The sequence below is a fragment of the Sciurus vulgaris genome, assembly GCF_902686455.1.
Source record: "Sciurus vulgaris genome assembly, chromosome: 10".
NCBI classification, from domain to species: Eukaryota; Metazoa; Chordata; class Mammalia; order Rodentia; family Sciuridae; genus Sciurus; species Sciurus vulgaris.
Window position 1 is genome coordinate 15,481,330 of NC_136470.1, and position 12,786 is coordinate 15,494,115.

The following is a 12,786-nucleotide window of genomic DNA, read 5'->3' on the forward strand; positions in this document are numbered from 1 at the left end:
TTAATTGTTCCTAAATCACATTTTCATTTTGCTATTGTTCAGTGAAACTTTCTTTGGCCACATAGTAGCTGTGGAAAAAGGGTAGTAGTTCAAATAACTATTGAGCACCCATTTTGTAAAAGTATTTAAAATGCTGAGGGGAGAATACAGTAATCTAATATAGATGGTACTGCCTTGTAATAGAAGATCAGTGTATGACAAGTGCTAAGAAGAAGGAAGGATAGCATGTTATGGGACACGGTTATTGTATACCAGGAAGATAAGCCTTTTTCTTGAGGAAGAGACATTTAAACTTGGTTAACATGTATAACTAATTAGAACAAATAAAGAAATTTAAAATTAAGTTGGTTAACATTTCAGCAAGACAAGAAATAATATAAGAAAACAGCATGTGCAAAGCCACTGAGGCATGAATGTTCAGGATGTCCTTGGGGAATGTTGAGTATTTGCACTTTTTTTCTCCCTTTTTTTTTAAAACTGTCAGTATCTTCTTTCACTGAAGTGTAAGCCCTGGGAGGGCAGGAATTTTTGTCTTATTCTTTACTTTATCCACAGCACCCAGATTGGTTCCACTATCATTTGTTGAATGAAAGAAAAAATGAACCCACTATATACAGAGTAGGCAGAATCTGGTGAAAGATTAAGTGAGAAGAGTAGTCAAGGGAGCAGGATAAGTGATACCCTTAAAAATGGCTGTGTGTGAAGTGGGGATCAAACTCAGGGGTACTCTACCACCAAGTTACATTCTTAGCCCTTTATTTTTCATTTCGAGACAAAAGTCTCACTACATTGCCCAGGCTGGCCTTGAATTTGTGATCTTCCTTTCTCAGCCTCCCAGGTAGCTGGGATTAGAGGTGTGTGCCACCATATGTGGCAAAAAGTAGCATTCTAAATTGAGGTTTGACACATTATTTAGTAGGAGTTGGAATACTACCAACTGATGCTAGAAGTAGTGTGAGGCATGAATTATAGAAAGAAACAAGCGGAGGTGGAGGCCTCTATAGAAGTTCAGTATCAGCATGTGGAGGACATTGTGAAAAGTAAAACTTCTTCAGAGCTGTGGTGACTACTGTTAAGGAATAGAGAAGGCCTGGTACTTAAAGATAGAGATGTTGAAGATATAAAGGCAGAAGTTTGGAGAAAGCCTGTGTTAATGGTCTAAAAGAAGGAAGTCACAGTGAAGAAAGATCATGGAGGCAAAAGGAGAAAATTGGGGGTGAGGCCACATGGCTGGTAATCCAGTTACTCTAGAGAGGCAAGAAGATTTTAAGTTTGAGACGAGCAATTTAGCAAGATCCTGTCTCAAAGTAAAATAGAAAGGACTGGTAGTGTAGCTCAGTGGCAGAGCACTTGCCTCACATGTGCAAGGCCCTGCTCCCCACCCCAAAAAAGATGTAAATAAAAATAAATTGTTCAGTTTTTGAGAATCTCTTAAATTCTCCTGAAAATGTTAATGAGTTCAGTAGTTCAGGAAAGGAGAATGTCAACTTACATTGTTATGAATTAATGTGAATATTAAATTTCTTGAAAAGAGATAGTCTTATGATTTAAAAAGCACATAATTATTTCCTGTTTATTCTTTGATAAATTGTGATGGTCTGACATTGCTTATACTGCTAAGTAGACAGTATGCAGCAAAATACAAAGTAAGATGTAGTGACAAAATTCAGTCTTAATCCTCTCTCTGCCCTTTATAGGATGATAAAGGATTTGGTAAGACTTGGAAGACTTAACAGTCCTCCCGACTAGCTTTTGTACTAATCATTTGACTTCCCTGACTGTGTGACTTTTATCTATAAAGCAGAAAGTTGAAATAGATGTTTTCCAAGTGACTTAAAGTGGTAACATCTGGGGTACATATTTTTACAGCATGTCTTTTAGATTTCACATTTATCATTATGTGAAATAATTAGGAGTTAAAATTGGATGTATAAAGGGGAAACAGTTTTGTTTTTTTTTTTTTTTGGTACTGGGGAGTGAATTCAGTGGCACTCAACCACTGAGTCACATCCCTAGCCCTAGTCTGTATTTTATTTAGACAGGGTCTCACTGAGTTGCTTAGCACCTTGCTTTTGCTGAGGCTGATTTTGAACTCATGATCTTCCTGCCTCAGCCTCTTGAGTGGCTGGGATTACAGCCATGCACCACTACACCCTGGAAAAGGGGAACATTTTAAAAGGGTTTTGGAAAATAGAGATTTTTAAAAAGTGCTTGAAGTTTATAAATATTGTCAGTATATTAAGTTTTGAAGAAAATGTTGCTGTTTAAATATTGATTCTTAGGTCACCACCAGCAGTATTGATGTCTCTTCTCAGTACTCAAGAAGACTTGCTGGAAAACGTTCTGGGGTGTGTTCCTGTTGGACAGATAGTTACTATTAAACCACTAAGTGAAGACTTCTGTTATGTTCTGGGGTACCTCCTCACTTGGAAATTAATACTTACTTTCTTCAAAGCTGCTTCATCTCAGGTAAATAACTTTTTTCTTTCATGCTGGTGATCAAACCCAGGTGACAACTTTTGACAGTCTGTTGTAGTGTTTCTCTATTACTATTCTAAACACCACCTTCTCTCAAACAAAAGGGGACATGCTTTCCATTTTAATCTAATCTGATCTAATCACCTTTAGATAATTCTATTAAGTTTACTTACTATTTCCTTACTGTTCCAGATATACATTTTTTTTCTAACTGAATATAGTAGTCATAAGCCTGTTTATTATATGAAACAATATCCATATAATTTTTAATTTTGTACTATCATAGGATTTCAAAAGAATTGGCATGGAGGGCTGAGGTTGTGGCTCAGTGGTAGAGTGCTTGCCTAGCCTGAGTGAGGCACTAGGTTCAACTCTCAGCACGGCACATAAATAAATGAATAAAATAAAGGTCCATCAACAACTAAAATTATATATAAAAATAATGAAAAAAATTGGCATGGAATCTTGCTTTTTTAAAGTGGATACATCAGTGGAAATGGAAACTTACCTTCTAGAAAAATCAGTGTTCAGAGAAAGATGTATGAGGCATTACCTGTGTAAAACCATTATCTCTATCTAAATGGAGAAAATATCCTTTTGTAATTATTTTGCCCAGACTATTCCAGCAGCCACTAGATGTCTCTGTTGTCTCATGTTTAGGAAGAAAGATCTCATTGTCCAGGAAGAAACTGGGAAGATCTATTCTAGCTTTTACTTCTTTTAGAATGACCTCTTTTAAAAAAAAAAAAAAAAGAAATCTCAAACCTTAATTGAATCAGCCTAATAAAATTAGTGCCTTCTTTGACAAGTTAATACAAAAAGATTAGCTTATTACTTCATATTTAAAATGTGATGAACTATTGTGGTATTCCTTTCCAATATGATTTTTCAGAATTATTAAAATTATTATTTGTGTTTTTTACATCCATATTGTGGCACAGGTACATCAGTTTTGTCTTTACATTTGTGTGTTTAAGGGGAAGATCAAATCACAGAGGCAACATTGATCTGGTTGTTTTATTTTTCTTCAGGCCTGTCACAGTTTGTGACTTATCCTGGTTTTTATACTGGTTTTATTTGCTTATGTTTTTCGAGAACTTCTTGTTGAGCTTTTACATTTGTTTCTTCAAATATTGTTGGTCTTTAAAAGACTGCAGCAGATTGAAACTTTTGACATAGAAGATTTTTTTATTATCTTATATTGAAAAATCAGGAAAATGGCCATCTGGCATCTTTTCATTGTCAGGATGTGGGCAGGAGTGCAGAGAATTATACAACAACATTTATTATTGAGCCTGAAACTTGAGCTGTGAAGATAAAGTGAGAATAATCAAGTAAATAAAGAAAAGTAGATAAATCCTGAAATAAACAGAATTTAATTGGTCCTAAATCATTGGTTATCTTAACTTTCTTTTAAAAAAAAAAAAAAAAAACAAAGCAAATCGGACTGAACTGGAAACAAAGCACTCTGTGTTTTTTAGCTTTCACATACTATAAAGTCTGTCCATTTCAAGTTTACAGTTTGGCAGTTTTATTATATTTTTAAAATTGTGGAACTATTACCACTAATTTTAGAATATTTTTAACATCCCCCAAACAAATTCATACCTGTTATCAATCACTTCCCATTTTCTCTTAAACCCCATTTGCAGCAATCATTAATCTATGTTCTGTCTCTATATGGATTTGCTTTTTTCTCTTAAACCCCATTTGCAGCAATCATTAGTTTATGTTCTGTCTCTATATGGATTCGCCTATTCTAGATGTTTCATGACAATGCCTTATTTCACTTGGTACATTATTTTCTAAATTCATCAATGTTGCAGTAAACTACTGAATCTCTGAATGTTTGGATATATCACATGTGTTCAGCTGTTGCTAGACATTTGTTTACACTTTTGGCTACTGTGAATAAATCTGCTGTGAACATTTATGTACAAGTTTTTGAGCATGGGGTGTCTGGGTCACATTCATGCTTTTAAAAAAAATTTTTTTTTTAAAGCCCATTGATCTTGCTGATTAATTTTTAAAAAATTCTCTTTCCCCTCGAATTTTTTGTTTTTTTAAAAAGAAATTATGCTTACAGAGAAGTTGGAAAAATAATTTGTGAATGAAAAATCACATACCCTTTTAAATTCACAAGTTTTTAACATATTGCTAAATTTTTGTATTTCCTCTGTTTTTACTTAAAAATTGTATTGGCACATTATAATTATACATATTGGTAGAATTATTATATATTTATACATGCATACAACATAATTTGGTTCTATATATTATTTTTCTTATTTCCTTTGAGATTTAAGTTGCAGATTTCAAGGATTTGCCAAAAGTAAGTTTGTAATTACCTAAGAATAAAGACATGGAATAACTTAAGCATGAGCATTCTACATAAGCAAAATATAATTATACTTAAGAAATGTAATTTTGATACATGAATATAGTCTAATTTATATTTAGATTTCTCTAGTTGCCCAGTAATATCTTTTAGTTTTATTTCCTTCTCTATTGGAGGATTCAGTCAAGGATCACATTTGCATGTATTTGCTATATTTCTTTAGTTTCTTTAACCTATAATACCCATACCTTTCATTTTTTTCTTGTCATTGTTTTAGAGCTGTATGTAGCCTGTCACATAATTTTTGGATTTTTGGATGTTTCTTATTGTTTGGGATTTTTGGATGTCTGGGTGTTTCTGATAGATTCTGGTTAATACTTAGCAACAGTACTTATTGCCCAAGTTGTGTGATGTGTCCTCAGGGTATTATTTCAGAAGGCGTATGATAGTGTGTCCTTTTATTGGTGATGTTAAATCTGGATTGCTCAGTAAAGGTAGTGTCCACAGATTTCTCCATTGTAAAGGTACTTTGATCAACATATTTTTTTTTTACCTATAACTTTAATTTTTTTAATTCATTTTTTGATCAACATATTTTAAGAATGAGTTCCAAGTCCTATAGCTTGATTATTATATTTGAGTAGTCATACTAATGTTCATAAAATGGTGTTTTTGTACTAAGAGATGTATGGTATAGTAGGAGAAATCATGTTAAAACAGATGTAAATACCAAAGAACTACAAAGTAAATGTGAAAAATGCAGACTGTTGTTAAGGGACAACAGTTGAGAAAGAAGGAGCTGTAAAACACAAGTATCACACAGATACATATTGTGCTTCCAGTGGTGCCAGATTTTCCTGTTTTTAAAAGAGAAACCAGAAATCTATATTTGTATATGAAATTTCCTAATTGATAAAACAACTGTAAGGAGACCCCAAGACATTTTGGACTACTAGTCTGTTCTTTCTATACTTAAAGGATGCTGTAGTTTTGATAATAGGATGAGGTTATTCTTGAAAATGGGATGAGTTTTACCAGGAATTTGCATGATTAAGGACTATGGTGTGGAAGGAATCTGTGGAAGACTTGGGAGGACAGTGAGCAAGTCAACTGTGGAAAATAGTGAAAAGATTTTCTTGGCTCAGTGACTCCAAGCCAAGCTGAGTGTATTAATAGGGACATAATTTGAGAAAGATGTTAGAAGCATATGTGTTATAATAAGGGAGGGGCTAAAGAGAACTTCTGCCAGTCTGAAGTAAGGAGTCAGGCCACATCATATGACATATCTGGAAAGTGAGAATATGGCATATAGGACTCTTGCATGTAGTTCTAAGTATTCAAATTAATGCATTTTTTATTGTGTTCTTGTAATTTGTTATAGTGTGATTTCTTCTTTTCTACTGATGATCTTGCTTTAATTGGATTTATTAACAAATTCCTTGTTCTCCATCAGCTTCGGGCTCTGTATTCAATGTACCTTCGGAAAACAAAGAGTTTGAATAAATTACTCTATCACCTCTTCAGGCTTATGCCAGAAAATCCAACCTACGGAGAGACAGCTATTGAGGTTTCAAATAAAGACCCTAAAACATTTTTTACTGAGGAGCTCCAGCTGAGTATTAGAGGTCAGTAAGATATGGGTTTATGTCCTTTCCTGGAGACTAGGCTTAGACTAGGTCGTAATAAACTTTTATCCTGGGGCATAACATCAAATGTGAGTCCTTGCTCAATCAGAATGTTAAAATGCAAGATTTCTGAATTTCTCTAAGTAGGACAAAAAGATCTTGTGCATAAGATTGTAGAGATTCTAATGATTTTTAAAGCTTACTGTATTGAGGTTTTTATCTTTTACTCTATAAACAAGTACTGGTTATATGATGATATTTTGTGGCTATGTTAATAAGTTGTCTTCAGGTAGGAAAACAAGATGAGTAAAATTCATATCTTTCATTCTAGTAGCTCAAACATTGCTAAGATGGGAGACATAAAGGCATTTAGCTATACTACAGCATTATAAACAATTTACTAAGAATAGGAAGTTTTTAAATGTCAGCGATCTAAACTGTGTCTTGTGAATATTGAAGTGATTATTCTAGGACTTCTGCACAGCAGCTCATTGAGCTCTAGAGAAAGGAGGCCAAACTCCTTTTCATAATTAATGACAAAGAGAATCTTTAACTCTCACTCCTTTTTAAAAATATGTGGTTTCCATTTTATTTGTGGTCTTTTATATGAGAGACAATGTTATTTCTAGGCAAATTTTTCATTGTCAGATGGGATTTTCACTCTCAACTTCTTTTGTCATTCTTGTGGTTCATTTTGAGTGTGTGGGAGGATGCTAATACTCCAGGGTTCTGGTTTCTCTGGTGTGTTTGTTTTATGAGTAAGCACTCTTGTTGATTAAGGATGACTTTCTAAGGAAAATACTAATACAAGGCAACAATTCTTCTGTAAGTGCATATCACTAACTAAGAATTTTATTTTTTCTTCAGAAACTACAACTCTTCCATACCATATTCCACACTTGGCTTGTTCAGTCTATCATATGACACTAAAAGATTTGCCTGCCATGGTTAGGCTGTGGTGGAATAGCAGTGAGAAGCGTGTTTTTAATATTGTAGATAGATTTACAAGCAAGTATGTCAGCAGTGTTCTTTCTTTTCAAGAAATATCTTCTGTGCAAACAAGTACACAGCTATTTAATGGCATGACGGTTAGTATCATCTTTTTGTAGTGAAGTTTACAAATTGGTTATATCTGTCATTAGTAAATATCACAGAGTTGTAGCTCTTGATTCATAATTTTACAGAAATCTGTCTACCTTATTTTCTGATTGTTTTGTGTTGAGAAAGATAGTAGACACAGAAGTGATGTTTAATACTCAGGGCATCATTTGCTATTAAAAATGATTTAACTATTATGACAGACCTAATATAATAGTATGTACTTTTATGAATAGCATATTTTCTTTTAACACAAATTGTGTCAGAAAATCACTGTGAAACATGCTAACTACTTACAATTATTAAATGACTTGTGTCAGATAAATGAATGTTTACCTGGTTTTTCCTCCCATGAAGATATTAACTGCTAAGAGTCAACCTAGTAAAATGTGTTTTGAATGGAAGAAAGGAATTTGGCAAAAATATGACCTTTTGTGTGTTGTAGGTTAAAGCTCGAGCTACTACTCGAGAAGTAATGGCTACTTACACTATCGAGGACATAGTCATTGAACTTATAATACAACTGCCTTCAAATTATCCATTGGGTTCAATAACAGTGGAAAGTGGGAAAAGAGTTGGAGTGGCTGTTCAGCAGTGGCGGAACTGGATGCTGCAGCTAAGCACTTACCTCACCCATCAGGTAAGGATTTGCTCACTTGGCTTCCCAAACTGGAGAGATTATGTTTTTCAAAGGGTAATTGAACAAAAAATGTTATTTCTTCTGCTTAAGATGGAAATAGTCAAAACATTCTTGAATAAAGAGATATGTGCCTAAATGTGCCATCTCTACTGTAGTTTATTTTCTGGTAGTTGAGGGGGATTGACTTTATTTCATTGTCAATATAGAACATGTAGAACAATACATGGTATTAAGGAAATGGAAATTCAGAATCTGTTTCTTTCTGAGCTACTTTTATATTTCAACTCTTCTTTGGTTAGAGAAATCCCAGTACTCTGAAAGACCTTTGAACTTTAAAGAAATTGTAAGTCTCCTCCAGTTCTCTTTGTACACTGTGATATATCTCAGGCATTCTGCATTAAAGAAAAATTATTTTAAAACAAATATATTCACCAATATTGTGAAGCTGGAACAAATCAGATGAGAAGGTAAAATAATGTGGTCATTTTTGTTAAGAGTTGGGAGAACTTTAGGTCTTTTATGATTTAATTATTAAGAGTTTCATCAAAGAAGCTGAGACCATAGGACTTGAAGTATTAGTTCAGAAGTCTTTGAAGTTTGTTTATCTTTTTGAGTACCGGGGATTGAACTAAGGGACACTTGACCACTGAGTCACATCCCCAGCCCTATTTTGTATTTCATTTAGAGACAGGGTCTCACTGAATTGCTTAGCACCTTGCTTTTGCTGCGGCTGGCTTTAACTCCTGATCCTTCTGCCTCAGCCTCTCAAGCCGCTGGGATTACAGGTGTGTGTCACTGCACCCGGATAAAGTTTATCTTTTTTTTTTTTTTTTTTAATATTTTTAGATTATGATAGACCTTTATTTTATTCATTTATTTATATGTGGTGCTGAGAATCAAACCCAGTGCCTCACACATGCTAGGCAAGTGCTATACCACTGAGCCACAACTCCAGCCCCTGAAGTTTATCTTTAATGGAGAAAAAATATATCTGTTCCTAAAAACTTTGGAGGTTATTTAAAAAAAACCAGCATTCATAAAACTTAGAAGATGTGAATGTAGTCAGGCAGATTCTCTTTTTCTAGAATTAAAATTCAACTTCGAAATTTGTGAAATCAAGAGTAAAAATAAGCTGGTCTTCAGTATATAATGATTATTTTATTTTTCTCTTTGTTAACAGAATGGAAGTATTATGGAAGGCTTAGCATTATGGAAAAATAACGTAGATAAACGTTTTGAGGGTGTTGAAGATTGCATGATCTGTTTCTCAGTCATTCATGGTTTCAACTATTCTCTTCCCAAAAAAGCTTGTAGAACATGCAAGAAAAAGTTCCATTCAGCCTGTTTGGTAAGTCTGAGGCAAAATTAACTTTCTTACATTTTGTGTATTCTTGATGATTAACTTTGGGAAAGAAAACAATTAGTAATTTATAGAGATTGGTAGCATCCAAGTACTTTAATAAATAGATATTTCTTTTTTTATTAGTACATTATATTCATACATAATACTGGGAATTATTATGCCATATTTATATTTGCACATAACATGATTAGACCAGCCTAATTCCCCAGTACCTTCCATTTCCTTCTTTTTCCCTCCCCCTGATCTGCTTGCTCTACTCTACTGATCTCTCTTCTGTTATTTCGCTTAGTGCATTATAATCATATATATAAGCAAGATTGATTGTGGTATATTCATACATAGACACAGCATAATTTGGTAGATTTTATTTCCCGGTACTTCCCCATACCCTTACCCTCCTCCCCACCTCAGTCCCCTTCCTCTACTCTATTGTTCTTTCTTCTGTAAGTGGATATCTCTAATAGAGCTCTCAGCATTCAAGAAATGGATAATCTAGTGAGATCTGGACCATGAGAAAAAGCAGCAAGATTTGAGCTGGGGCCCTCTGGCATCAGAGCCCTTTACACTTTTAAACATCATATTGAAAGGCAGCTCCCTGTGTTTACTTGCTTCACAGGTCATCCTTATGTTTTCATGGTTTTTGAGCATGAGCTTAGGAAGAAAGAATCTAGTGTAATCTTTGGAAGTCAATACAGTTGGAAGTAATATTCAGCTGTGTTGATTTTGTGTTCAGATGTGGGGAGAGAGAAGTGTTAATATTCTCCCTTTTGATTTATCCTTTGAAGGTTATTTTGATGTATTTTTATGAGATGATAGCTTTAAAAAAATTCTTCTAACATTTAAAACCTTTTCTTTTTCAGTACAAATGGTTTACATCTAGCAACAAATCCACCTGTCCACTCTGTCGTGAGACATTTTTCTGAGATTTTTTTTCACTGGAAGTGATCCCTGAAGTAAATTAAGCAAAGGCATTGGATTTGGATCCATCTTAAAGTGTTGATGTGAGGAAGCCAGTCAGCATTACTTTTAAATAGGGCCTTCTCTGGAAAATTAGTTTGGTTAATGTGATGATCTTAAAATCAGGTTTACCTATCTTTAGATTGCTTTGTAAATGTTTGGAAACTTTTACTTTTACAAAAGAATATTACATATTTGAGAGAAAATATTTATATTAATGGTTTAATCTCTTTGTATATTTAAAAATGAATATGAAAAACCCTAAATTATAGAATTAAAATTTGCGAAAACATTGTACAACTGTAAGTTATAAACCCATTCAGTTTGTTGGTCTGTGTTCTAGAACAGTCCAAGTGTGAACCAAAATGAATTGAGAGAGTTGATTTACATCTACAGATGTTTTATGATTTATTTATTAGTTATGACAGCAAAATTAGTATTCTGATTTTTTAGATTATTTTAATGATAAAAATGACAATAAGCTATTAATATGGCTTATCTTAAGCTATTTGAAGCATGCTATGAAATCCTATATTAAAGAATGTAAATTGAACTTTAAGGTGCCTCCATTTATCAAGGGTTATGAAATTCAGAAAATTAAATTCATGACACTGACCTTTTGCTTGTGGAAGAATTATTTTCATGTATTAAGTGAAATTTGAATTGTAAATTTGTCAGTGATTTTATTACTCATTTTGAGTGCATCTTCAAAGGGTGGGAATTAGAGAGAAATTGATTATTTCATTTGTGAAGCAAAATGTTAGTTATCCCTCTTTTGAGAGGGAAGAAATACATATGACTGGAACTTTAGGATTGATGGAAAAACCAACATTTAAAAGTGTTGTAGGAGGCTTTCAATTTTGTAAGAAAATTTTGCTATTCTAACTAGCCAAAGTTACACTAAATAAGGGATTTGGGGGAGCTAAGTTTTTTCAGCCTTCAGAAATGAAAATTAAGGATTTTAGTACTAAGTAAAATTAAGTATAATAGGCTGAAGTATATGAATAGGTGAAAACTTGCCTTTTGCCACAGCACTATTACTCTTAAAAATTGTGCCCAAAGTATAAAAGTGTGGAAGTTTGGAACTTAGAATAATTTTATTACATACAGTCTTCCATTTCATAAGAAATAGTATATCTGATAGGCTATTTAAGAGATCAGCTAATCATCTGTGTTGCAAATGTTTAATTGGCAAAAAGCAACTCATGTTAAATAAAATTATTGCTTACCATCAACTGGGTAAAATGACTATTATTGAAATAGTATGAATGTGATCAGAGGATTATAGTTGAGAGTGAAATACAATGTGTGAATTACAGATCTCTTGGAGTTTTATTTGTAGACAACAGTGTCCTACCCAGTTTTGTCTCTGAAATTTTTCTTTGTAATATTATTTTTTAGCCTTGAGACTCAGAGTCAGTAAATGCAGTACAGATAGCAAAATTCTACTACCTCTTTTTAACCCCTTTCTTAAAATATTCTCTTTCTATGTCTGTCTTTGACATAGTAATCCCAAAGGATTGTGTTACTCTCCTGTGAAAGTTACACACGTTTCCTTTAAAAATGGTTTTATAATAAAACTTTGTTTATAACCTCTCCAGTATTGGTATTTCTTGGCTTCTCACTCAACCCCAAGTAGTGGGGGAAAATACAGCATTGTTTTTCTACAGAAGTATTAGGGCAATAGCTTGTTGTTGAAACACTGTAATTAAGTAGTTATATAATTAAATAACTACTCTTCATATTTAGGACTCTTAATATGTGTCCTTAAGACTTGTAAGTATAATCGTAAATCTTGTTACTGTTTAAAGAAAAAACTTTAAAAAATAATACTGAAATTTAGGATACCACATTAATATTTTATTTATAATAGTTTTCACAATCCTAAAAAAAAATAGCAGCCCTTAAAATATTAGCATAAGGACATTTATAAAATTGCATGAAATTCAGAGCCCTTTATAAAATCATTAATTTAAAAACCCCAAATAAATGGCAGATTTTAAAATTTATTTTTCTTATTTATCTCATGCTCTAATGTATGTACATATGTTTTATGGCTTACATAATATGTTATTGATACATTTTTGTGGTGTGAATAATTAATGTTATTTGATTGTTATACCATATGTGCCCATTAAAATTCTTTTAATTACAAAGTATTTCAAATATACAGAAAAATAATAATATAAATGCCCTTGTATTCTTCACCTACTATTTTGCCATATTTGCCTCTGATTTTTAAAGAAATAAAATGTTACTCTTTTATACTCCTCCCGGCGCCATTTTC

At 33.0% G+C, this 12,786-nt stretch overlaps 1 protein-coding gene across 2 annotated transcripts in view; it reads left to right on the top strand.

The window, feature by feature from the left end:
- The window catches only part of LTN1 (listerin E3 ubiquitin protein ligase 1), a 55,195-nt gene extending 43,096 nt beyond the window's left edge, over window positions 1-12,099 (top strand). The window contains exons 25-30 of one of the 2 annotated variants that reach the window (XM_079155207.1): window positions 2,283-2,469; window positions 6,270-6,441; window positions 7,309-7,529; window positions 7,985-8,179; window positions 9,360-9,527; window positions 10,403-12,099. In XM_079155207.1, coding sequence (XP_079011333.1) covers window positions 2,283-2,469; window positions 6,270-6,441; window positions 7,309-7,529; window positions 7,985-8,179; window positions 9,360-9,527; window positions 10,403-10,465 — 1,006 coding nt within the window. In that variant the 3' untranslated portion in view covers window positions 10,466-12,099. The remainder of the gene's footprint in view (window positions 1-2,282; window positions 2,470-6,269; window positions 6,442-7,308; window positions 7,530-7,984; window positions 8,180-9,359; window positions 9,528-10,402) is intronic. The other variant, XM_079155208.1, reaches the window with a different exon arrangement.
- The last annotated feature ends 687 nt before the right edge of the window (window positions 12,100-12,786 follow it).